General features: G+C 42.1%; 1 protein-coding gene across 1 annotated transcript in view; it reads right to left on the bottom strand.

The window, feature by feature from the left end:
* fbxo9 (F-box protein 9) overlaps positions 1 to 27915 on the bottom strand; it is a 115514-nt gene that overhangs the window by 16771 nt on the left and 70828 nt on the right. The window contains exons 7-11 of the mRNA XM_078213259.1: positions 18102 to 18216; positions 17407 to 17525; positions 10611 to 10701; positions 4849 to 4944; positions 558 to 654 (exon numbers count right to left, since the gene is read on the bottom strand). Coding sequence (XP_078069385.1) covers positions 558 to 654; positions 4849 to 4944; positions 10611 to 10701; positions 17407 to 17525; positions 18102 to 18216 — 518 coding nt within the window. The remainder of the gene's footprint in view (positions 1 to 557; positions 655 to 4848; positions 4945 to 10610; positions 10702 to 17406; positions 17526 to 18101; positions 18217 to 27915) is intronic.

Here is a 27915-nt window from a genome sequence, read left to right as displayed (position 1 = left end):
TAATCATGAAATCCTGAGAGGAAATTCCTAATCTTAGTCTCTCTCCTTTTCCAGTTACTATAATTTGCAAAAATAACATCCGACTAGTCAGTATGAAGGAATTTCATACAATGGTTTGATTCTCTATTTTTGTCAATGCTATCACATAGCTAATCTGAAAATTGAAGACACTTCTAGGTACAGAAAGTTCATGATCTGGAATATCGAGGCTGACTTTCCTGATCTAACAATGAGAATAAATGCAGCTCAGCTGTTCCATCAGATACCAGCTGCATTAACACAGAAAGGGACTGAATTTGAGATCATCTTACTATTTAATCAGTGCAACACCGCACAAAGGGTTTGTCCAATGGTCCATTGTGTTAACTGCGTCTTAAGAAAATTTCTAAGTTTCTAACTACTCTTTCCTTTGAATATTTTTAAATTTTTATTTCTCAAATCATGAAAATATGTAATCACATTCTGAAAAAAAAAGAAAATTTAAGCCACATCCATTGATTTCTAGAAATAATTTTCTGCTACTTAAATGTAGAATGATGCAATCTCCAGTCACTTACCTCCTCCTTCTTCTTCTTAGCCAGGACAGCAAATACTTTGGTTTGGTTATCTGTTTCTTGTGAGAGACGATAATGACCAAAGAGGACAGCATCCATTCTAAGGCGAAGTAGAAAGAATGCACACAAATGAGACTCCCCCACAAAAATTCCAGAAGACTAATTCACAAATCATGTTAGGGCAAACGAAACTAATGCACATGATATTGCTCGAAAAACCACTTTTGTCTCAGGGAATAGGTCTGTCTACTTTCCAATTATTGCTTCAATGTCTTGATGGACCACAAACGTTTTCGTTTCAAATTTCTAAAACTAATTTGCATCATACTCCAATAATAGAATAAAAGGAAAATTTAAGTTTAACATGCTCGAAATGCACAAAAGGAAAAGTCAGGAATTCACCCAATGTTCCACCACTTAATAGATATGCCACAGAAAGTGGCCAATCGACCCATTCTAACTGTGCTGGCTCTGAGCAATCAATCAATCCCACTCCCTTGCCTTTCTCCCGCAGCCCGACAAACTTTTCCCCTTCCAAGTATTTATCAATAACGTCTTTGAAAGTTACTATTGAATCTTCTTCCACCACCCTATTAGATAAAGCTTCCCAGATAATCACAACTCACTTTGTAAAAGCAAAATGTTTATGTTGCTTCTGGTCCTCCTGTCAATCACCCTAAATCCGTGTTCTAGTTACTGGCCCTTCTGTCAATGAACAGTTTCATATTATTTATTCCATCAGAATCTTTCATGATTTTGAACACTTTCATTAAATATATCCATTACCTTCTCTGCTCTAAGGACAATGATCCCAGCTTATCCAGCCACTCCATGTATCTAAATACTGTGTTCCTGCTACCAGCCTAATAAACCTACTATAGAACCATAGAAAATTACAGCTCAGAAACAGGCCTTTTGGCCCTTCTTGTCTGTGCCGAACCATTTTATGCCTAGTCCCACTGACCTGCACTTGGACCATATCCCTCCACATCCCTCTCATCCATGAACCCGTCCAAGTTTTTCTTAAATGTTACCACTTTACCACTTTATCCGGCAGCTCATTCCACACTCCCACCACTCTCTGCGTGAAGAAGCCCCCCCTAATATTCCCTTTAAACTTTTCTCCTTTCACCCTTAACCCATGCCCTCTGGTTTTTTTCTCCCCTAGCCTCAGCGGAAAAAGCCTGCTTGCATTCACTCTATCTATACCCATCAAAATCTTATACACCTCTATCAAATCTCCCCTCAATCTTCTACGCTCCAGGGAATAAAGTCCCAACCTATTCAATCTCTCTCTGTAACTCAGCTTCTCAAGTCCCGGCAACATCCTTGTGAACCTTCTCTGCACTCTTTCAATCTTATTTACATCCTTCCTGTAACTAGGTGACCAAAACTGTACACAATACTCCAAATTCGGCCTCACCAATGCCTTATATAACCTTACCATAACACTCCAACTTTTATACTCGATACTCCGATTTATAAAGGCCAATGTACCAAAGGCACTCTTTACGACCCTATCCACCTGTGACGTCACTTTTAGGGAATTCTGTACCTGTATTCCCAGATCCCTCTGTTCAACTGCACTCTTCAGAGTCCTACCATTTACCCTGTACGTTCTTCTTTGGTTGCACCTGCTCTGAGGATTTAAGATCCTTCCTGAACTTATACCCAGAATTGGGCATAAGCAATGGCATAACCTTCTTGCTTTTGTACTTTCTGCACTGACTTATAAAGCCAAGGATTACCAGATTGATTCTGGAGATGAAGGGGTTGATGTATGAGGAGAGATTAAACAATTTGGGTTTATATGCGCTGGAGTTTAGTAGGATGAGGAGATCTGATTGAAGTATATTAAATTTTAAAGGGATTGATAAAGTAAATGTAGATCAAATGGTTCCTCTTAAGAGACAATCTAGAACAAGAGGTTCACAGGTATAGGTTGAGAGACGGTAGATTTAAAACTGAGATGAGGAGGAAAATGTAACTTCTCGCAGAGGGTGGTGAATTTGTAGAACTCGCTGCCCCATAGTGCGGTGGAGTCTGAATCATTAAATGGTTTCAAGGAGATAGATATATTTCTAATAAGAAAAAGAATAAAGGGACATGGGAAACAGATGGGGAGGTAGATTTGAGACCAGAGAGAGATCAGCCATGATCTGATTGATGGCGGGGTAGGCTCAAAGGGCTGAATTTTCCTACTTTTGCTCCTAATCCCTATATTCCTATCTCATATCCTTACTTAACAGCCATCTCAACTCGTCTTGCCACTTTCAAGGATTTGCATATGTATATGGGCAGATGTCTCTGCCGTTGCATCCACTTTATAAAAGCACCATTTAGTTCATCTTGCCTCTCAGTATTCTTCCCACCAAAATCGGCCACTTCACATTTAGAATCTTAGAAACCCTACAGCACAGAGAAAGGCCATTCGGCCCATCGAGTCTGCACCGACCACAATCCCACCCAGACCCTATCCCCATATCCCTACATATTTACCCACTAATCCCTCTAACCTACGCATCCCAGGACACTAAGGGCAATTTTAGCATGGCCAATCAACCTAACCCGCACATCTTTGGACTGTGGGAGGAAACCGGAGCACCCGGAGGAAACCCACGCAGACACGAAGAGAATGTGCAAACTCCACACAGACAGTGATCCAAGCCGGGAATCGAACCCAGGTCCCTGGAGCTGTGAAGCAGCAGTGCTAACCACTGTGCTACCTCTGCACTAAATAATATCTGACATTTGCCTGCTCGTTTCACCAGTATGTTTTCCTCAGCTAAGTTTCTCCACACATTTCTAAATTTTATATCAACTGTGTACTTGGAAATTATGCCTTGTATACCCAAGGTCATTATTATAAATCAAAAAGAGCAGAGGTCATTATATCAACCCTTGGGGAATCACTGTGCCCATTTTGGTCTGTACGCCTCTCCACCCTCTCCCCGATTGTGTTTAGGTTACAGGGTTTAGTGGACCCTGTCCACTCCAAGATTTTTAACCCTGCAGAATATTTCTTAGGATGGCTCTTTTTTGTGCGTAAGCTATTTTTCAGCCCTTTTGATGCTATTCTTGGTTATTCTTAGTCTTTCCCCCACCTGGACTTCATGCTTTATATTTTTCCTGCAGATAGTCTGCACGTCCCAACAGCGTTCTCCTACAGTTAAAAAATCTTTATCAGAAATGACCTACTTGCCACTCCAATTGCTGTCTCCTTTTGCATTCTGTTTGGTATATCCTCCTCCTTTCCTCTCCTTATTTTCCCCTCCCATCTCCAACTCATGTCATAACTCCACTTTTTTCTCCTTCTTCCTATTCTCCTCATCACACCCTCTTTCCATCTCCTCCCTCTAATCCTGCTTAAGCAGAGCTCTAGATTAGGTTTAATTAGCCTGAATACAACCCCATAGAAAACAGAGTAGCATATAAATGTTTTAGATATAACGTGCATCTCCTACAAATCTCATACTTGCCCTATTATCCTCAATTTGACAGAACAGAATTTTGGCCTGACATCATGCAATTGCACAACATAACCCCCATGTTCGTATATCAATGCATCCTCTTACTTACCATGAGCAATAGTGTGGGACACTTGATAGTTCTAATACATAGGATGAATGCCTTGCTGGGAATGGGGTGGCAGTGTGGTGGAGGCCAATGGAGTGCAGAGACCAAGAAGAATGAAAGGCTTGGCTTGTAGGGGCAGGGATACCTCTGGAGAAGGGCCATCTTGTCCAGTGGCCTGCACCCCAACCAGTTTAATGGGGTGGGGAGGAGATTGGCAAACTTGGGGGAGAGGCTGCGGGGTAGGGGAATGGGATGCTGTCTGATCGTGGCGTTGTCCAGGAAGGCACATTGGAATCCAGCTGGTAGACAGAAAAGCTCTTAACCTCCTAAACCAGCAGCCGCATCCCTCGGTTTGGCTGATGGGTTTCCAGAGGACCATTAACTTTCAAATGGTGAATACAAATGAGACATTCAGCCCCATTCCAATATTTAAACTTGTCCAGCCACTTTTTAGAAGTGGATTGGCTGCTTGCCCCTGTTAAAAACACAAGTGTGCTGGCTGGAGGGGGGTTGGGGTCAGGACGCAGACTTTTAACACTTTAGTTCATCTACCTGACCCAAATGCTCTTGCTTAAGGTTAAAATTCTGCTTTAGTGTGCACAAAATTAACAATGCGATATGAACACTTGTCTTGCAGTGCAGACTGTAAATTTTAACATCCTTTAGAATCACGTGACTTGGTTGATTGCTGAACTTCTGAATGCCACTTAATTATTACCTTGGAGATCTGGCGGATAAACGGGGGATGATGGACTGAGGATCCTCTGGCGTGGTCAACATTATTACCTGACTATCCGGGAAGAATCGCAGATATCTTGAAACATGGAAAATATCAAACAAGGATCAACAACTGTGAATCCCTGTATTCGCAACATGCATGTGTAGATTATAAACCAAAGATAGATCCATTCTTCAATGGAAAAACATACTGAATTTCCCACTGCAACTCCAATATGCATAATGGAAACAAGTTTTAAATGGATTTTGCATTAGTCACAGAACAATATGTCATGTCACATTAGATACAAAATTTAACACATGGATCAAAACACAAATATAGCACAAGCAAAATCGCCTACACAAACTGTTCAAATAAATTGAAAACATCATGAAAATTCATGAATTCAAAATCTATTCAAAGATTCTTCAATTCAGACAAGAGCAAAAGAGGTAAACAATGGATTGTTGAGTTAGAGAAAACCAGACAAAACAGAATAAAGACAAAAATATACAGTCCTCAAATAACTTTTTCTATAGATATTATTCCAAATAATTTTAATATTTTACTTGATATTTTTCTTTTTCCATGACTCCCTTCAATCAAACTATTATTGCTACAATTCTCAGTTGTAAACTGGCACTACAGTTACAACATAGTGTGGTGCCAGGAATTGAAAATCTGAAACCAGTTAATGTCAAAAATTAGACATAAATAATTTAAACTTCTTAACATTTGCAACCTCTAGCAGACCAAGTGAAATGACTCTTGGGCGGAATTTTACCATCTTGCCCATCATGGGAATCATAGCGGGCAGGGGCAGACCATGCAAAGGTCCGTTGACCTCGGGTGGAATTTTCCGGTCTTGAGGTGAGCGCAGCTGGAAAATTCCGCCCTCAGTGTCTTGGTCGCTTTCACAAATTTTCAGCTCACATGTTGAAGTAATCAACCAATCAGTATTGCAATAACAAAAGTTAATTAAAGTTTAAGCACTGTCTTCTTTCTTCTATTTTACCATTCATTTCGGACTGACCACCTACCAGCACTGCCGGATTATGTATACCACATGGACTGCAACAATTCAAGAAATTACCTTACCACTACCTTCTCAAAAGTAATGAGCGATGTGTAATAAATGCTGGTCTCATGAACAAAAAAGATGTAAAATGACTCCCACTACTTTTCTCCATAAATCCATAAACTATGTACAAAGGCATCCTATCAGTCCCACCGTTTTCATATTTTATTCTAATACCTCATTTATCTTTCATACCTCAATTTGATCTCAAGACCGATTAGAAATCAAAAGTAAGTCATTGACTGTGAAATGCTTTGGAAAATCTGAAGCATATGATTGGTGCCATATAGATGCTTTTTTCTATCTTCCCCCAGATTCACACCATTCATTTAATTTGCAGGTGACAGTGATGGATTTTGAGCAGAAGAATGAATTGAGGTAACATAAACTGAATAGATGCAAATGCCTTGGACAGGGTGCACTGATTTACCATGATGGTACCAGGTAAGGGGCTTCAATTACGTGGAGAGTGAAGACATTTGCCTTGTTCATTTGAGAGCAGAGATGGACATGGGGAATTTAATAGAGATGTTAGAGCAGATAGAAAGAAATCATTTCCATCGAAAAAAGGACCAGGGAACTCCAGAGTTAAAATAATTGACAAAATAATTTTTTATGCTGCAATTGTTACTTTGTGAAATGCACTGACTGACAAAGGTGATGGAAGCAGACTCAATTCAATATAGTATCAGCAGGGTGTAGTTTTTGGAGCAATTGTGGATGATGGGATATTTGTGATTATGTTTCTTATTCAACCTTCTTGCTCAAGAAGTGAAATGCTATCACCGAGTTAAGAACTGACATCCAATTTGGTGGATGGTGGATGATGAGTCTGGGAAAGGGCGTGTAGATAGTTTGAGTCATGTTGAGATCAAAAATGAGGAGGTATTGGGGCTCTTGAGAAGCAATAGGGTAGACAAGTCCCCAGGGCCTGATGGGATATACCCCAGAAGACTGAAAGAAGAAAGGGAGGAAATTGCTGGGGCCTTGAGAGAAATCTTTGTATCCTCATTGGCTACAGAGGAGGCGTGATGTGGAGATGCCGGCGTTGGACTGGGGTAAACACAGTAAGAAGTCTCACAACACCAGGGTTAAAGTCCAACAGGTTTATTTGGCAACACTAGCTTTCGGAGCCTCAAGCTCCTTCTTCAGGTGAGCGAGGACTTGTGTTCACAAACAGGGCATATAAAGACACAAACTCAATTTACAAGATAATGGTTGGAATGCGAGTCTTTACAGGTAATTAAGTCTTAAAGGTACAGACAATGTGAGTGGAGAGAGGGTTAAGCACAGGTTAAAGAGATGTGTATTGTCTCCAGCCAGAGAGAGGCTGTCTGGAGACAATACACATCTCTTTAACCTGTGCTTAACCCTCTCTCCACTCACATTGTCTGTACCTTTAAGACTTGATTACCTGTAAAGACTCGCATTCCAACCATTATCTTGTAAATTGAGTTTGTGTCTTTATATGCCCTATTTGTGAACACAAGTCCTCACTCACCTGAAGAAAGAGCTTGAGGCTCCGAAAGCTAGTGCTGTCAAATAAACCTGTTGGACTTTCCTCGGGTCCTCCGGTTTCCTCCCACAGTCCAAAGATGTGCGGGTTAGGTTGATTGGCCATGCTAAAAATTGCCCCTTAGTGTCCTGAGATGCGTAGGTTAGAGGGATTAGCGGGTAAATATGTGGGGTGGGGCCTGGGTGGGATTGTAGTCGGTGCAGACTCGATGGGGCAAATGGCCTCTTTCTGCACTGTAGGGTTTCTAAGATTCTATGACTTTAACCTGGTGTAGTGAGACTTCTTACTGTACAGAGGAGGTCCCAGAAGATTGGAGAATAGCCAATGTTGTTCCTTTGTTTAAGAAGGGTAGCAAGAATAATCCAGGTAATTACAGGCCCATGAGCCTGACGTCAGTGGTAGGGAAATTATTGGAGAGGATTCTTTGAGATAGGATTTACTCCCACTTCGAAACAACTGGACGTATTAGCGCGAGGCAACATGGTTTTGTGAAGGGGAGGTCGTGTCTCACTAACTTGATCAAGTTTTTCGACAAAGTGACGAAGATGATTGATGAGGGTAGGGCAGCATGGACTTCAGTAAGGCCTTTGACAAGGTCCCTCATGGTAGACTGGTGCAGAAGGTGAAGTCGCATGGGATCAGAGGAGAGCTGGCAAGGTGGATACAGAACTGGCTTGATCGTAGAAGACAGAGGGTAGCAGTGGAAGGGTGCTTTTCTGAATGGAGGGCTGTGACAAATGGCGTTCCTCAGGGATCAGAGCTGGGACCTTTGCTGTTTGTAATATATATATATATATATATATATATAAATGATTTGGAGGAAAATGTAACTGGTTTGATTAGTAAGTTTGCAGATGACGCAAAGGTTGGTGGATTTGCGGATAGCGATGAGGACCATCAGAGGATACAGCAGGATACAGGGGCGGCACGGTAGCACATTGGTTAGCACTGCTGCTTCACAGCTCCAGGGTCCCGGGTTCGATTCCCGGCTCGGGTCACTGTCTGTGTGGAGTTTGCACATTCTCCTCGTGTCTGCGAGGGTTTCCTCTGGGTGCTCCGGTTTCCTCCCACAGTCCAAAGATGTGCAGGTTAGGTTGATTGGCCAGGTTAAAAATTGCCCCTTAGAGTCCTGGGATGCGTAGGTTAGAGGGATTAGTGGGTAAATATGTGGGAGTAGGGCCGGGGTGGGATTGTGGTCGGTGCAGACTCGATGGGCCGAATGGCCTCCTTCTGCACTGTAGGGTTTCTATGATTCTATGATTTCTATATAGATCAGTTGGAGACTTGGGCGGAGAGATGGCAGATGGAGTTTAATCAGGACAAATGTGAGGTAATGCATGTTGGAAGGTCTAATACAGATAGGAAATATACAGTAAATGGCAGAACTCTTAAGAGCATTGATAGGCAAAGGGATCTGGGTGTACAGGTACACAGGTCATTGAAAATGGCAACACAGGTGGAGAAGGTAGTCACGAAGGCATTCGGCATGCTTGCCTTCATCGGCCAGGGCACTGTGTTTAAAAATTGGCAAGTCATGTTGCAGCTTTATAGAACCTTAGTTAGGCCGCACTTGGAATATAGTGTTCAATTCTGGTCGCCACACTACCAGAAGGATGTGGAGGCTTTGGAGAGGGTACAGAAAAGATTTACCAGGATGTTGCCTGGTATGGAGGGCATTAGCTATGAGGAGAGGTTGGAGAAACTTGGTTTGTTCTCACTGGAATGACGGAGATTGAGGGGCAATCTGATAGAAGTCTACAAGATTATGAGGGGCATGGACAGAGTGGATAGTCAGAAGCTTTTTCCCAGGAGTGAAGAGTCAATTGTTAGGGGGCATAGGTTTAAAGTGCAAGGGGCAAGGTTTAAAGGAGATGTACGAGGCAAGTTTTTTTACATAGAGGGTGATGGATGCCTGGAACTCGCTGTCGGGGGAGGTAGTGGAAGCAGATACGATAGTGACTTTTAAGGGGCGTCTTGACAAGTACATGAATGGGATGGCTATCGAGGGATACGGTCCCTGGAAGGGTAGGGGATTTTAGTTCAGCTGGGTAGCGTGGTTGGTGCAGGCTTGGAAGGCCGAAAGGCCTGTTCCTGTGCTGTCATTTTCTTTGTTCTTTTGTTCTTTGTTATTTCAATATATTTTCTTACAGAATTATAATCACAAAAGGCCATCAGATCCAAATGAAACCCCCACACCCAGATTTTAAGTGCCTGGCCATGATCTGTGACTCAGAGCCCAAATCCTTTCCAGCACTAACTCTCCCCACTTACAGCTCTAAAATATTATTGAATGCTGCCCCTGTTTCAGCTCATCTGCTGCTGAAACCCTTATTTAGCCTTAGTTAACTTGAGACTTGACCACGCCAATGCTCACGTGGCCGATTTCCCACCCTCCAAAAACATGAGTTTATTAAAATCTCTGTTGCTGCTTTCCTAACTGGCAATGTCCCGTTCTCCCATAACCTTTGTATTTGCTGACCCACAAACCACCAAAACTTCAATTTTAAACTTATCATCCTTGTTTTCAAATCCTTCCATGATCCTGATTCTCTCCATATCGGCAACCTCTTCTGGACTCACAAACCTTCAAACATATTGTACTCTTCCAATTCCAGACTCTGATGAATGTCATATTGTCTTTGCTTCAGTATGCCTTTAGCTGTCAATGCCCAAAGCTCTGGAATTCCTTCCTTCAACCTTTCTGCACATCTCACCTCTTTAAAGATGCTGCTTAAAACTAACTTCTGTGACCCTGGTCCCAGTATCTCACATGGTTCTGTGTCAATTTTGCTTGGTAATGCTGCAGTGAAGCGCCTTGGGTTGTTTTATTATCTGAAAGGTGTTTGTTTGTTGTTTAATGATAGATGACTGACCACAGGTCACTGGAACCAAACCAAAGTCAGTCCTTGTCCAATACCTACACAAAACAGACTTTCTGCCGAGGATCAATGCCCTATGATCAGAATTAGGAGTCCTGACTAATCTTCTGCTTCCTACGTGAAGGACATAGACTTTGCTACTGTTAAGAGATTGACATTAATCAAATGAGCCCAGGAGACAACATGCCTACAATCGTAAAATATCTGCACATTAAGGTTTTGATTGTCTATGTATATGTCATTTTACTCTACCGATCCGGTCTTCTTTTAAAAAGAAATGTTAATTTACCTATAATATTCCACCTGATGCCAAGCCCTGTAAAAACCATCCAGAGACTCTTCCCCTTGACGTAAATAGGTTGTCCTGTTAATATAAACACCTACAAAAAATATCAACATTGTTAATAGGTATCAAATATCAGTCCATCATAAATCTTAAACATGTAAATTGTCATGACTTTGATTTTTAATTTTTAAAAAATATTTACCTTTGTTTACACACTTTATGAATTTTCTTTGTTAGCTGCATGAAAATGGTTTAAGTGAAATTAACTGAATTTTTCTCCCAATAAGGATTGCATTTTGTTTGAAACAATGAGCATCCCCATTCTCTTTTCATCATAACCATTCGCAATTCGTGGAGGATCAAATTTTATTCAACAACTGTGGCTGGAATTGTACATAACAGCATTACAGTATGCAATTTGGCTATTGTGTCCCTCCATGATGACCGATGGGACCACCACAAGGTGTCAACATATTGGGGGGTGAGGGGAGAAAGAGGAAAAATATCTTTTTGACCACTTAAATAAATTTAAAACCTGATTTATAATGATTCTCTTTCAAACTTAGGACATTCACGTTTTTGGTAAATTCAGAATTAGCCTTCTATATTTTCTGATGTGGGTATTATATTTGTGGATTCCTTCAGCTATACCATTGTTAAACACTGGAAACATTTACTTTAAGGAATGTAACACTATTTTTGACACATTGAAAAGGGATGTCAGGCATACAGCACACCTGGAGTTTCCTATTGTTGAGCATGTCACAATCTGGCACTGACATTTCTGAAATTAAAACGTGGAAACTATTAATGGGATTGCACTTCACATTCTGGAATGTTTTTTGTATTGCATTTTTTTCTCTTCCTCTATTCTTGGTTTCCCTCCACCACAGAATAACGACTAGGTTAACAGTCTACACCAAGGTCTGGGTCAATGTCATTAACTGGATGTTATCGATTTTTCTCTCCCACTTACTGGGCTCCACTTTGCTTTTCTAAGCAAATGAAAACAACGGCTGAGTCAACTGTGGAGAGAATGAATCAGTCCGCAAAATACAACACATCTGCCTACGATTGAGAGCGGTATCATTTGGTGCATCACTTATAAGGAATACGAAAATGTGCTATATGATTTGTAGGCATTGCTGGTTAGGCCCTCGAGGTGGTGGTGAACTGCCTTGTTGAACTGCTGTGAGTGCACCTACTACACCCTGAGGTGTAGGCACACCCACAGCACTGTTAGGAGTTCCGGGATTTTGACCCAGCGACAGTGAAGGAATGGTGATATATTTCCTGGTCAGGATAGCGTATGGTTTGGAGGGGAACTTGCAGGTGGTTGTGTTCCCATGAGTCTATTGCCCTTGTCCTTCTAAATTGTAGAGGTTGTGGGTTTGGAAGGGGCAGTGCATCTTGTAGATGGTACACACTGCTGCCACTGTGTCTATGGTGTAGGAAGTGAATGTTTGTGGATGGGGTGTCAATCAAGCGGGCTGCTTTGTCCTGGATGGTGCTGTGCTTGTTGAGTGTTGTTGGAGCTGCACTCATCCAGGCAAGTGGAGAGTATTCCATTACACTCCTGACTTGTGCCTTGTAGATCATGGACATGCTTTGGGGAGTCCGGAGGTGAATTACTCACTACAGGATTCCTAGCCTCTGACCTGTTCTTGTCGCCACAGTATTCATATGGCTAGTCCAGTTCAGTTTCTGGTCAATGGCAACCCCTAGATGTTCATAGTGAGGATTCAGCAATGATAATGCCATTGGATGTCAAAGGGCAATGGATAGAGCCTCTCTTGTTGAGATAGACATTCTCTGGCACTTCTGTGGTGCAAATGTTACTTGCCACTTGTTAGCCCAAGCCTGGATATTGTCCAGGTCTTGCTGCATTTGGGCATGAATTGCTTCAGTATCTGAGGAGTTGCGAATATGGGTTGCATATTGCGCTGTCATCAGCAATATTCCCACTTCTGACATTATGATGGAAGGAAGGTCATTGATGAAGCAGCTGAAGTTGGTTGGGCCTAGGACATTACCCTGACGAACTCCTGCAGTCATGTCCTTGGACTGACCTCTAACTACCACAACCATCTTCGGTTCTGTCACATATGACTCCAACCAGCAGCTGGCTTTTCCCTGTTTCCCAATGACTCCAGTTTTGTTACGGCCCCCTGGTGCCATACTTGGTTCAATGCTGCCTTGATGTCAGGGGTAGTCACTTTCACCTCTGGCATGCAGCTCTTTTGTCTGTGTTTGAATCAAGGCTAGGATTAGGAGCTTAGTGACCACGGGGGAACCCAGTGAGCAGGTTGTTGCTAAGCAAGTGCCACTTTTTAATGCTGTTGATGACCCCTTCCTTCACTTCACTGATGATCAAGAGTAGACAAATGGGGCAGTAATTAGCTAGGTTGTTTCTTGTGTGCAGGACACACCTGGGCAATTTCTACATTGCCAGGTAAGGGCTAGTGTCGTAGCTGTACTGGAACAGCTTGGCTAGGAGTACGGTAAGTTCCAGAGCACAAGATTTCAGTACTATTTCCGGAATATTGTCAGGGCCCATAGCCTTTGCAGTATCCAGTGATTTCAACCATTTCTTGATATCATGTGGAATCAAATTGGATGAAGACTGACAAATGTGATGCTGGGGACCTCCGAAGGAGACCAAGATGGATCATGTACTCGGCAATTCAGGTTGAAGATTGCTACAAATGCTTCAGAGCTTTACCTTTTGCACTCATGTGCTGGGATCTCCCATCACTGGGGATATTTGTGGAGCCTTCTTCTCCAGTGTGTTGCTTAATTGTCCACCACCACGCAGCTGGATGTGGTAGGACTGCATAGGTTAGATCTGATCTGTTGGCTGTGGAAATGCTTAGCTCTATTTCTTGCTGCTTATGCTGCTTGGCACACAAGTAGTCCAGTGTTATGGCACCTCATTTTTAGATATGCCTGATGTTGCTCATGGCATGCCTTCCTGCACATGTCACTGAACCGCGGTTGATCCTCTGGCTTGGGAATAATGATATAGTGGGGAGATGTTGGGTGATTAGGCTATAGATTGAGGTTGAGTACAATTCTGCTGCTGCTGATACCCCGCAGAGCCTCATGGATGCACAGTCTCGAGTTGCTAGATCTGTTTTAAATCTATCCCATTTAGCATGCTGGTAGTGCCACACGTACGATGGAGGGTATCCTCAATGTGAAGACAGGACTTTGTCTCCACAAGGACTGTTCGGCCATGCGTTGGTCACTCCTATTGATGCTGTCATGGACAGATACATCTGTGGCAGGCAGGTTGGTGAGGATGAGGTCAAGAATGTTTTTCCTTGTTTATTCCCTTACCACCTGCCTGTCCAGTCTAGCAGTTATGTCCTTTAGAACCTGGCAAGCTTGGTCTGTGGTGGTACTACCGAGCTACTCTTGACATTGAAGTACCTCACCCATTGTGCCTTTGCCACCCTCAGTGCTTTGTCCAAGTGATGTTCAATATGGACACTGATTCATCATCAGCTGAGGGGAGATGGTACATGGTAAATCAGCAAGTGGTTTCCTTGTCCATGCTTGACCTGGTGCCATGAGATTTCATAAGGTCCAGAGTCGATATTGAGGACACCAAGGGAAACTCCACTGTATGTCACTGAGCCACCACCTCTGCTGGGTCTGTCCTACCTGTGGGAAAGGATATACCCAAGGATGGTGATGGTGATGTCTGGGACATTATCTGTAAGATATGATTCCTTGAGAATAACTAACGTCAGGCAGTCGCTTGACTAGTCTGTGAGACAGCTCTCCCAATTTTGACAGAAGCCCCCAGATGTTAGTAAGGAGGACTTTGCAGGGTTGAGTGGGGCTGGGTTTGCCGCTGTTGTTTCCAGTGCCTGGGTCAATGCCGAGAAGTCCTTCCAGTTTCATTCCTTTTTGCTGTGAAAGCGTGCGCTCAATAAGTTAAAGGCCAAATTTTGCATTTCCAGTAGGGGCGACCAGAGATGTTTGCAGCTATTGAGAGTTGCAAAGGCACTGCGAATTCTGGTATATGCACATTTCTGTTGAAAACCAAGTTGTGGTGTGAATTTGCAGTCTGTCAATTTGGGTGAATTGTCCACAATTAACGCTGATTTTAACATTGTTTTATTTAAAGCTGCTATCATTAGGTGCAAAGCATGCTTGCGAGGAGTTTTTCTGTCATGTTAAGCAGTTTCTTGACACCAGCAAGAGAGAACTTTCAGAGGTAAGTGCAGCCATTTTAAATGTTGAATTATATTTGCTAATTGTTAATATACGATAACATTTTAGCATGACTCATCAGGCTATTTTAAAGTGGATTCTATCTGACTGTTTAAGGTTGAAATAACTTTTAAAAGATCTTTAAATGCTTATGACATTTTATCAACATTTATCTGACTTACTTGATGTTTTAATGTAGAAGCAAGATTAAAGTGACTTTAAAAAAATCATCATGTTTTAAGATCTTAGTTACATACATGACACTGAAAGATGACTTCAAAATAACTGAGACTAACTTTTTAGCAGGTACTGCAATACCTTAAAGATTAAACCCGTGAGGAAGAACATGCCTGTTCCACTCTGTGCAGTTTTGAATTACTTCTGTTATATGATACCTCAACACAGGGATCACCAAAGACTCATGCAGAAAGGCTGATCAGAAAGCACTAGTGCACAACTCCGCCTTGCAGAAAGGACTGCCCCGACACCCTATAGTCGAGATTTGCCAGAAAAGGACAAAATGGACAATCCCAACAGGATGTTGCTGGATCCATGTTTCGCAGGCCCATAAAGTAAAGTAAAATAAAGTTTATTTATTAGTCACAAGTGAGGCTTACATTAACACTGCAATGAAGTTATTGTGAAAATCCCCTAGTCACCACATTCTGGCGCCTGTTCGGGTCAATGCACGTCTCCCAGCACGCCTTTCGGACTGTGGGAGGAAACCGGAGCACCCGGAGAAAACCCACGCAGACACGGGGAGAACATGCAAACCCCACACAGACAGTGACCCAAGCCAGGAACCGAACCCGGGTCCCTGGCGCTGTGAAGCAGCAGTGCTAACCACTGTGGCACCCTTAAGCTGTAGCCACCAGGGTACTGAGGGACAGTTGATGGCATTTGGACATTGAGGATGACAAAATTTCTCTCCCACCTCTCGGAAGTTAGATAAAGGAATACTGTACATGGAAAGTGAAACAAGTGCCATTTTACTTCAGCAGCAAAGATGCACTGCAAGATCTTTGAGTTAGCAAGTGCTGAATAATGTAAAGTTCAGGTGGATAGTGGAAGATTTTAATGCTATTTTAGCTAATCAGCTATTTTTTTAACTTTGTAAAGTATTGTAATGTTAAAACGGTCAAGGTTAATACAAGTATTTTGAAATCTTTAGAATGATTACAGGCGGCTGTGCAAATACAGCAACAGACTCAAGTAGAATGGTACAGCAATTTATGAATATAACTCAATAATGAACATAACACTGCCTGGTCCTCTTTTCACGCTCACCGACAGCCTTTAGAAAAACCACACAATCCCCAGTCAATGAAAGTCCCTGGGAAATATGTGCTATTTTACTCCACAAGGATTCATTAAAAAAAAGTCACGTTGTACTTTGCTGGTTAGATATGATTTGTTGGGGTGATTTGGAGACAATCTTACACTATCACGTTGTAGGGTGAAGGTTATTTATTTATTCATGTGATGCCAACATTGCTGGTTAGACCAGCATTGATCATCCATCCCTATGTGCCTTTAAGAAGATGGTAAGCTGCCTTCTTGAACTGCTGCAGTTCATGTGTTGTAGGTACACCTACAGTGCTGTTAGGAAGGGAGTTCCAAGATTTTGACCCAGCAAAGTGAAGGGATAGCGATATATTTCCAAGTAAGTGTGGTGCGTGGCTTGGAGGAGAGGTTGAAGACAGTGAGGTTCCTGTGCATTTACTCTCCTTGTCCTTCTAGGTGGTAGAGATCTCAGGTTTGGAAGTTGCTATGGAAAAAGCCTTGGTGAGTGGCTGTGGTACATCTTGTAGATGGAACACACTGCTGCCACCATGTGTCAGTGGTGGAGGGGGTGAAGCAAGAAATGGTGATTTAACACCATCACCTATTGTAGGAAAACATGCGAAAATGAACATGAGGTATTTTATACTTTCAGTATTTGTAATTTTAAAACATACTGAAGTTGCAACATTTTAGGTTATTAATGCAAACTAAATTTTTTAAACTATGCAAATGATACATAAAGGTGTTTGCAGTGTATTTGATAACCTTCATATAATTATGTACCAGATTTTTGAGATCATGAACTGGATACTGTAAATATGTAATTCAAAAATAGTAACCTTTGAATTGTCAAAAAAATTCAGAATATAGAAAAAGGCTAGCAAAATATACTGTTAGAAAACTTTTCACGATTCCTCTATATGACAACATATTTCTACATATACTCTCATGAGAATTAATTTTAATATCCTCCTTTGTGAAATGTATATCTCTACCAATGATTCTATGACAACCTAAAGCAAATGCGTACCAAACATTTTATAAAAATTAAGAGATGAACATAATTTCTTGGGTCATGCAAAGAATCTTGAGATGTTCCAAGTACCATATTTTATAAATACTATAAACGAATGAATTTCAAAAAGCTTAACTGTTGCATATTTTAGTTATGTTGTCAGACACCAATACCAACCAACTCAATATCAGAGCAAGTGAAAGATCCTTCTACAGGTAGCCTAGTTATGTAACTTACACTCCACAATGTTAAAACTTAGGTTGTTCATTATCAACTCACCATCAAATCGGACACGAGGTTTTTCTAGAAACATCTGTCTCCAGGATGTGTATAGGACCAAGCTACTGCATGCTCTACCCCATACCTTCAGGCAGGCCAAGCGCCAGATTTCAGGATCCCTGATAAACAGAAATTAATTAAATGAAACTGGTGAAAAACAACCGCTCAAGTCGCTATGTATGTACAAATCTGTCCACCTGCTTCTTCCCTCAGCAGCAAAGGCTGTGAACATACTTTCTACTTGATTTGCTTGCGCTTCTGCCAATCCAATTCTGCCAGCTTATCAAGCATCTAAAATGTCTGTAAGGATGGAAACTATTTAGATCTCAGTTTAATTCCCCTTCCTGTTATGCTACTGTGTTCCTATGCTGCTCCAACAAAGCCTCAAGAGCAGTACCTCAAACGGCTAGGCAATTTGAAAATATTTGAACACACAGATAAAGATTATGAGAGGGAACTTAGCCCAGGGTTGCTGAGGCTAAATGCAGTGACACTCAAGCAACTTGGGTGAGATTAACCAGCTCAGTACAGATCAAGAACTTAACCTAGAACCTTTGTAATATGCATGGTTGCACATTACATGGTACGATTAAACAGCAAGTTCACTTACTAATTTCCTTTAAGAACTTCCAAGCAAAATTTCAAATATTATAATTTTTCTGACTTGACGCAGGTTGTTCATTTATAAATCATACCTTGCACAAATGTAAAATGCACGACAGACCATGGACAATTGCTCTAAAGATCGTAGGTCCAAATCACTTGACACAACCCATCGAAAAATATACATGAGGACTTCAAAAGGGAGCTCTGTAAACCGATAAACCAATGTATTAAAAATAAGAAGGAAACAAACTCAATGTAGTCACAATTTTCCACTTAGGTTACAACTGATCAACCAGAAAAACTGGACTAAGACTACATGTTTTCTTAATTCAAAGGCAGAATTAAATAAAGGTTATATTAAATCTGTTATTTTTAAATGAAGGAATGAATTGTGAACAAAACACTATATGAACTCCTGAAATAATTGGAACATTATTCTAAGTTTGCTTTGTTGTTTTACACTAATTATTTTATATGTTGGCCCTATTTCATCAGAATGCAATTAATAACCTGTAAGAGAATGTAGACAAAAGTAAACAACTGAATAGTTTAAAAAATGTGTTATTAATTGATTAATACTGAATGAAACATAACGAGCGCAAGTAAAATAGAGCAAGTACTGAAAGCAGATTTATTCATTTCATTGTTGAGACAATATGATGAAGTGAACATAAAGCTCATTCAATGCAGGGACACATAATTAGAACATTACATTTCAAGGAAATAGATGATATTCTAAGGCTTTATGATTTGCTGCTCATGCAATACTTCAAGGCTTTATTTATGCATGTGTGCAATATTGGCAAGACCACACTAATAACTCCCCAAGACCATGCCGATTGTCTACCCAAGACCACGCCGATTGTCTACCGAAGACCACATTGATCGTAGACCCAAGACCACACTGACTGTCTACGCGTCTACCCAAGGCCACAGCGATTGTCTATCCAAGACTACACTGACTGATTGTCGACCCGAGACCACATTTGATTGTCGACCCGAGACCACATTTGATTGTCGACCCGAGACCACATTTGATTGTCGACCCAAGACCACATTTGATTGTCGACCCAAGACCACATTTGATTGTCGACCCAAGGCCACATGTGATTGTCGATCCGAGATCACATTTGATTGTCGACCCAAGACCACATGTGATTGTCGATCCGAGATCACATTTGATTGCCGACCCGAGACCACAACAATTGCCTATCCATGAAGACCTTCTTGAACTGCTGCAGTTTTGCAGTGGTCTCTATGATGAAGTTAGATGGGAAATTCCAGGTTTACTGTCCAGTGATAATGAACGATCCATAAAAGGGATATACACTGACAAGCATGCAGCAAAGAGCAACAGCTGGATTCCAGCTGTGTACAAATACTAGCTAAGCTTAAGCTCTACAGTCTAGCATGGTGGTATATAAATGTTTAAATTCAAAGTGTCTGAAATATCAAGCATTGTGGACAAAGCAAACACAGAACATTACATGAATAAATTAGGCTTGTAAAAATAGAGGGCATTTTTGATGAGTGAGTAAAAATTGAAAATGGGTTTCTTTTTACTTAAAGGTGGTAAAATTTGGAATGATACATTACTCTGTGGCAGATCAAAGTTTTCTGATAATACCAAGCTAGGTGGAAAGGGAAGTCGTGGGGAGAACACAGAGAGACAGTAAAGAGATATAGACAGTTTAAGTGAGTGGGAAACAAGACGGCAGATGGAGGATAATGTAGGGAACTGTGAAGTTATTCGCTTTAGTTAAGAATAAAAAAACTGAACTTCTTTAAAAAAGGTGTGAAACTTGTAAATATTGATGTTCAAAGAGACTTGGTTGTGCGTATATAAGTAACACAGAAAGTTAGCATGCAGGTGCAACAAGCAATTAGGAAGACCTTTATTGCAACAGAATGAGAGTACAAGATTAAAGAAGCCGTAGAATCATAGAACCCCAAAGTACAGAAGGAGACCATTTGGTACATCAAGCCTGCACCGACACCATTTCATCCAGGCCCTATCCCTGTAACCCCACGTATTTACCCTGCTAATTGGGTGGCACGGTGGTTAGCACTGCTGTTTCACAGCGCCAGGGACCCGGGTTCAATTCCCAGCTTGGGTCACTGTCTGTGCGGAGTCTGCAGGTTCTCCCTGTGTCTGCGTGGATTTCCACTGGCAGCTCCAGTTTCCTTCCACAGTCCGAAAGATGTGCTAGTTGGGTGCATTGGCCATGCTAAATTCTCCTTCAGTGTACCCGAACAGATGCCGAAGTGTGACGACTAGGGGATTTTCACAGTAACTTCACTGCAGTGTTAATGTAAGCCTACGTGTGACAATAATCAACTCAATAAAGTCAATCCCCCTGACACTAAAGGCAATTTAGCACGACCAATCAACCCAGTCTGCTCATCTCTGGAGTGCTTGCAGCAATTGGCAAGGATGTTGGTGAGAGCATGTCTGGAATACTGAGTGCAGTTTTGGTCTCCACACTTAAGTAAGAATATACCTGTACTGGAGGCAGTACATCAAAGGTGCACTAAATTGGTTCCTGGATGAAGGGATTGTCCTATCACGTGAGGTCAAGTAAACTGGGCTTATATACCTTAGAGTTTAGAAGAACGAGGGGAGATCCCATTGAAAGCTACTAAATTCTGACGGGGCTTGATATGGTAGATGCTGAGGGATCATTTCTGCTGGTCGAGGAGCCTAACAAAATGGGGCATAATCTCAGGATAAGGAGCTGATCATTTAGGACTGAGACAAGGAGAAATTACTTAACTCAAAAGGGTTGTGAATCTTTGGAATTTTCCATCCCAGAAGGTTGTGGATGCTCCATCATTGAATACATTGAAGCTGGGATGGACAGATTTTTGGTCTCCAAGGGAATCAAAGCATATGGGAAGCAGGAGAGAAAGTACAGTTGAATCCCGAGATCAACCATGGTCGTATGGAATGACGGAGCAGGCTCGACAGGCTATGTGATCTACTCTTGCTTATATTTCTTGGGCTCTCGTGCCAGGCAGAATGGTAAAATCAAGGCACGTTTAAAATACAATTTGTTGCTAGAAGAGGCAAGAAGTGTTCTATAAATCCACATCTGATGGCCCAAACAGCCTTTTTCTTACCCTCAATTACTTCCAAGCACATTACTTAAAAATCAAGGCACAAATGGTGGGCATGAGAGGAAAATATGCACTGCTCATTAAGTGCTCAGTACACCAATCTAGCATTATACATGGTTGCAACATCTACAAGACCTCCCCCTCCTTGCTCCAGTCAAGTGTACATTTTTTTTTCATTATAACACAAGATTCCTTCTTTGTATTGATGACATGGCGAAACAGAAACAAGATGCGGCTTCTCTTTGGAATCAAGAGCCAAATCAAAACCTACGCTAAAAGATTCCATAAGTACATTTCCTGTGGTTTGAACATGCTCTTACAAAATGTAATAAGGGAACTTACACTGCCTCTTTCAGTTAAGTAGTTTGCTCATACGGTGTGCATTCTCAAAAATGTAATCTAGCCAAAACTATTGCAGAAGATGGCACCAGCTGTTAGTCTATATAGTCAGTCACACCACATGCTTGATTGAACCTGTCAAGTTAATCTTGTCAAAGATCTAAATGTCGTCATGAAATTCAGGTTAGTCTAGCTTTTGAAATAATTCCTAGTTCAATGTTGATAAAATAAACAATGATGTTATCATATTAATGCAAGCAGTTGGTACCTCTAAATCTCTTATTACTCCAAATATATCAGGTTTCTATCTGGAAAGTTATGTTTGAATTATGTCAAAAACACTAAACAATGATGTTGCAACATATTAAGGACAAGGAAGGTTAAGATCAACTTAGGGGAATTATACAAATTTTATAGTGGAAGCCCAGACCTTAAGTGCTTCATTTTTATATTGAATACTATTTAGCTTCATTATTATTTACTGAGCTATAAAAGAAAACTTATCTATCTTTGAAGTAGACTTCATTCTTTAAATTAAAGGTATCTATTACAGCACGCTGGCACCATCATTGTTCACTCGGGAGAATCAAGGAAGGGATCGCCTCTCGTCCCAAACACCCCACCGTAAAACCCTTCACAACTTTTTGATGCTATGACACCGGGAATATTGCACAAACCTTTCATCCTCTCCCAAGATATAGATAAGCAGAACCACAACTGCAAAACTGTTTGATTGAACTCAGAAAAAAATGTTTTTCGTGTAATGGAAAGAATCGGTAGTGGGGGATGGATGAATGGAAACACCAAGTGGAATATATATTTCACTCAGAAGGGCAAAGGTGATAATTATCTTCTGTGCAAATCTATGAATTTTCTATGCATTGTTGCATACCAAGTACATAGTGACTTCCAGAGAAAGAGGTGATCCCCATGTGGTGGTGGTGTGGCAACATACACTTTTACATACATGTTATAGTTTGGAGCTATGGATACTGATGATAAAGGCTCCAACATTCTTTCCATCACATGGCTGACCAAGAATGCCTCCTGTTCTAATGTCTGCCATTGGGAGGTAGGAGAGAGTGACTTGAGTGGCGATTACAGCTTCATCAGCCGCAAATCAAAGCGTAACTAGCAATACATCTTGAAAGTGGAAGGTTATTTTTGATGGATATTTGTCTGAAGGTTTACAGCATGGAAACAGGCCCTTCGGCCCAACTTGTCCATGCCGCCCATTTTTTTTTAACAACCCCTAAACTAATCCCAATTGCCCGCATTTGGCCCATATCCCTCTATATCCATCGTACCCATGTAACTATCTCAATGCTTTTTAAAAGACAAAATTGTACCTGCCTCTACTACTACCTCCGGCAGCTTGTTCCAGACACTCACCACCCTCTGTGTGAAAAAATTGCCCCTCTGGACACTTTTGTATCTCTCCCCTCTCACCTTAAACCTATGCCCTCTAGTTTTAGACTCCCCTACCTTTGGGAAAACATATTGACTATCTAGTTGATCTGTGCCCCTCATTATTTTATAGACCTCTGTAAGATCACCCCTCAGCCTCCTACGCTCCAGAGAAAAAAGTCCCAGTCTATCCAGCCTCTCCTTATAACTCAAACCATTAAGTACCAGTAGCATCCTAGTAAATCTTTTCTGCACTCTTTCTAGTTTAATAATATCCTTTCTATAATGTGACCAGAATTGCACACAGTATTCCAAGTGTGGCCTTACCAATGTCTTGTACAACCTCAACAAGACATTCCAACTCCTGTATTCCATGTTCTGACCGATGAAACCAAGCATGCTGAATGCCTTCTTCACCACTCTGTCCACCTGTGACTCCACTTTCAAGGAGCTATGAACATGTACCCCTAGATCTCTTTGTTCTGTAACTCTCCTCAACACCCTACCATTATTTGAGTAAGTCCTGCCCTGGTTCAATCTACCAAAATGCTTTACCTCGCATTTGTCTAAATTAAACTCCATCTGCCAGTCGTCAGCCCACTGGCCCAATTGATCAAGATCCCGTTGCAATTGGAGATAACTTTCTTCACTGTCCACCATGCCACCAATCTTAGTGTCATCTGCAAACTAACCATGCCTCCTATATTCTCAACCAAATCATTAATATAAATGACAAATGACAGTGGACCCAGCACTGATCCCCGAGGCACACTGCTGGTGATGTGGAGATGCCGGCGTTGGACTGGGGTAAACACAGTAAGAAGTCTCACAACACCAGGTCAAAGTCCAACAGGTTTATTTGGTAGCAGAAGCCACCAGCTTTTGGAGTGCTGCTCCTTTGTCAGGTAAGTGGGAGTTCTGTTCACAAACAGGGCATATAAAGATACAAACTCAATTCACAAAATAATGGTTGGAATGAAAGTCTTTACAGGTAATCAAGTCTTAAAGGTACAGACAATGTACCTTTGTATACTTAGTGTACCTTTGGGGAACACTTCAGCGATCACGGGCATTCGGCCTCTGATCATCGGGTAAGCGTTCTCCCAGGCGGCCTTCACGACACACGACAATGCAGAGTCGCTGAGCAGAGACTGATAGCCAAGTTCCGCACACATGAGGACGACCTCAACCGGGGTCTTGGGTTCATGTCACACTATCTGTAACCCCCATGACTTGCCTGGGCTTGCAAAATCTCACTAACTGTTCCGGCTGGAGACAATACACATCTCTTTAACCTGTGCTTAAAGCTCTCTCCACTCACATTGTCTGTACCTTTAAGACTTGATTACCTGTAAAGACTCGCATTCCAACCATTATTTTGTAAATTGAGTTTGTGTCTTTATATGCCCTGTTTGTGAACAGAACTCCCACTTACCTGACGAAGGAGCAGCGCTCCGAAAGCGAGTGGCTTTTGCTACCAAATAAACCTGTTGGACTTTAGCCTGGTGTTGTGAGACTTCTTACTGTGCACACTGCTGTTCACAAGCCTCCAGTTTGAAAAACAACTCTCTACAACCATCCTCTGGCTTCTGTCAAGAAGCCAATTTTGTATCCATTTAGATACCTCACCCTGGATCCCGTGAGATTTAACCTTATGCAACAACCTACCATGCGGTACCTTGTCAACGGCCTTGCTAAATTCCATGTAGACAACATCAACTGCACTGCCCTCATCTACCTCCTTGGTTATCCCTTCAAAAAACCCAATCAAATTTGTGTGACATGATTTTCCACTCACAAAGCCATGCTGACTGTCCCTAATCAGTCCTTGCGTCTCTAAATGCCTGTAGATCCTGTCTCTCAAAATACCTTCCAACAATTTACACACCACAGATGTGAGGCTCACTGGCCTGTAGTTCCCAGGGTAATTAGTAAATAATGATTAATTAGGTTTAGTAACCATTAACTTGAGTTACTTCCCATCAGAAATTAACAGCAATTGGTGTTGTACCCCAATAAGCACTTTGACAACTTTTGGATACAGTTCAGGAGTTTTAGAGATGTGTGGGATGTCTACTACAATAAAAGGGAGACAATGCTCTAAAAGTTCAAGTGGTTGCCTGATTTCTGAATAGATAACTTGACCAGGTACTTGTGGAACAAAAACTCTCCTGAGCGGTAGTGGTATTACTACCAGGTAGGGAGTGTTCAACTTCAATATGTCAAAATCATAGTTTCCAAGTCCAGTTTGGTGTTGCTGAAATCACCACTATCTGTTTTGCTCTGATTTTGTCTATTGAGGAGACCAAAAACAAGGAAATAGCGCAAAAAGGATGACCTCTTTTCAAAGTAAGGCTTATACAAAATCGTTTGTCAGAAGCAGGAGTTAAGAAAGAGTGAATTTTCAATTATATTGTTTTGTCACATCTCAGAAATACTGGCCGCAGTTCTCCCATCCCGTTGTGCTAATGTTTTAGCACAGCGGGCTGATATATTCTTGTGTTGGCCGATTTACGGGATCCACACCCATGTTTGCTCCCCGCTAGTGTCTCCCAGCGCCAGATTTCCGGTGGCGTCAAATCTGCGCTGGAAATCGTCCAGGAGGCGCAAAGACCATTTAAATGGTCATTTGTGCACAATTTAAATGTGATTAGCAAGCCCGAGACTGAATTCTCCGGGCCCTAAGCAGTTTCTCCCCCTGACAAAGTGGTTCACTCCAGCAGGGTTCAGTATAGCTCCCCACTAAATGGGGAACGAGCAGCCTGACCCTGCTGGAGTGAAAGGGGACGGGGCATTCGAGGTCCCTCAGAGGGTCGGGTGGCGGCAGGGGGTGCTCCCTGGGCATTGGCACTCTGGCAGTGCCAGCCTGTGACACCTGGCACTGCCTAAGGGGCAGAGTGCCAGAGTGCCAAGCCCAGGGGACACCTTGACACAGCCCAGTGGGCATGGGGCAGTGCCAAGGGAGCAGAGTATATTGGGGGGGGGGGGGTGGGTGGGTAGGGCTGGGCCTGATGGAGCAATCGGTGAGGGTGGGGGTCCCGCTGCCACTCTGCATTGGGATTGGTGGGAACAGTTGGGGGGCCTGCGATCGGATCTTGGGGGAACGGAGAGCTGGTCTTGCGGGGCTGGCCAGCAATCAGGAGGCTGTAAGTTCGGGGCCACTGTGCATGCGCCGATCTTGGCACTGACAGATCGGTGCGTGTGCAGTGGCCCGCTCAGCGAGCTGATTTCAGCCTCTCCAGTGGGAATAGGCCCCGCGCCCTAGTTTTTAATGTTATTCATGCTGGTGGTCTCTGCAGTGCACAGAGTGTGGGGGTTTTTCTCAGAACTCCCACTGAAAGAAATCAGTGTGAATTACTCCAGTTTTCACGCAAATTTGACTTCGAATTTTTTTGGGAGAATTCCGCCCATTCACAAATGCTACACAATTCATGGTATGTTTGCATATGTTGTGACTACTTTGCTGTAGATGAACATTGCTGTTGTTTTGTAGATAGAAATGACCCATCAATAGGTAGTTGACCAGTTAATTTAGTTGCTGTCGTTTGTTGAGGGGAACTTCTGAATATGTACCTGCATACGCACACACAGTCTTGGCTTAACATCTCAACTGATGGACAAAGGTTATAATGTTGCGTCAATCAGATTATGTCCTCAATTCCTAGAATAGGACTTGGACCCATACCTCCTGACTCAAAATAGAGACTGCTAGTAATGAAATTCAGCTGAACAGTGATGTGAAACGATCTATAGATGAGTCTCACAAAAATGTCCTGCACTGCTGTGGATAGTCCATTCACTCATGAGAGCATATGATCCAACTCAGGTGAATTGACCATCACCAAGAATGCTGTTTAAAAACTTCCATCTTGTTGATGAAAATTTTACATGCAATCAAGCTGAAGGGTTTAAGAATGAGTCCTACCTTGGTTGTTTACACACCAGAATATGACTATCTTATTTGCCCAATGATGTACTGACTTGCTCAGGACCAAACTTTAAAATGGATCAGAGTCAGCTCTGTAATTCAAAACGCAAGCCTTTTGACATGTCAAGAGGCTATCATCACTGTCAGCTCAGGAGGGTGGCTGCAACTTTGAAGAAAAAAAACATTTTTTTTTGGGAACACCAGCACAGATCTAAAGCAGAAGTTTTGTCTAACTTACTAGACCAGCCTGCATTGGAGATCATTAATGAAGCAAGTTTATCTCCAGAGATCTTATAAAAGTCTCTTCGCTTCCAAAGCTGTATATATGGATTAAATGTCATGATGTGGAGATGCCGGCGTTGGACTGGGGTAAGCACAGTAAGAAGTCTCACAACACCAGGTTAAAGTCCAACAAGTTTATTTGGTAGCAAATACCATAAGCTTTCGGAGCAGAGCTCCTTCGTCAGATGGAGTGGATATCTGTTCTCAAACAGGGCACAGACACAGAAATCAAATTACAGAATACTGATTAGAATGCAAATCTCTACAGCCAGCCAGGTCTTAAATGTACAGACAATGTGGGTGGAGGCTTTGGAGAGGGTGCAGAGGAGGTTTACCAGGATGTTGCCTGGTATGGAGGGGAGATCCTATGAGGAGAGGCTGAGGGATTTGGGATTGTTTTCGCTGGAAAGGCGGCGGCTAAGAGGGGATCTTATTGAAACATATAAGATGATTAGAGGTTTAGATAGGGTGGATAGTGATAGCCTTTTTCCTCTGATGGAGAAATCCAGCACGAGGGGGCATGGCTTTAAATTGAGGGGGGGTAGTTATAGAACGGATGTCAGGGGTAGGTTCTTTACCCAGAGGGTGGTGAGGGATTGGAATGCCCTGCCAGCATCAGTAGTAAATGCGCCTAGTTTGGGGGCGTTTAAGAGATCCGTAGATAGGTTCATGGACGAAAAGAAATTGGTTTAGGTTGGAGGGTCACAGTTTTTTTTTTTTTTTTTAACTGGTCGGTGCAACATCGTGGGCCGAAGGGCCTGTTCTGCGCTGTAATGTTCTATGTTCTATGTTCTATAACATGGACAAAGTGATTAGCCATTATCAAACAA

The sequence above is a fragment of the Mustelus asterias genome, chromosome 5 (assembly GCF_964213995.1).
Source record: "Mustelus asterias chromosome 5, sMusAst1.hap1.1, whole genome shotgun sequence".
Taxonomy (NCBI): domain Eukaryota; kingdom Metazoa; phylum Chordata; class Chondrichthyes; order Carcharhiniformes; family Triakidae; genus Mustelus; species Mustelus asterias.
This window is presented reverse-complemented; position numbering and strand designations above follow the sequence as displayed.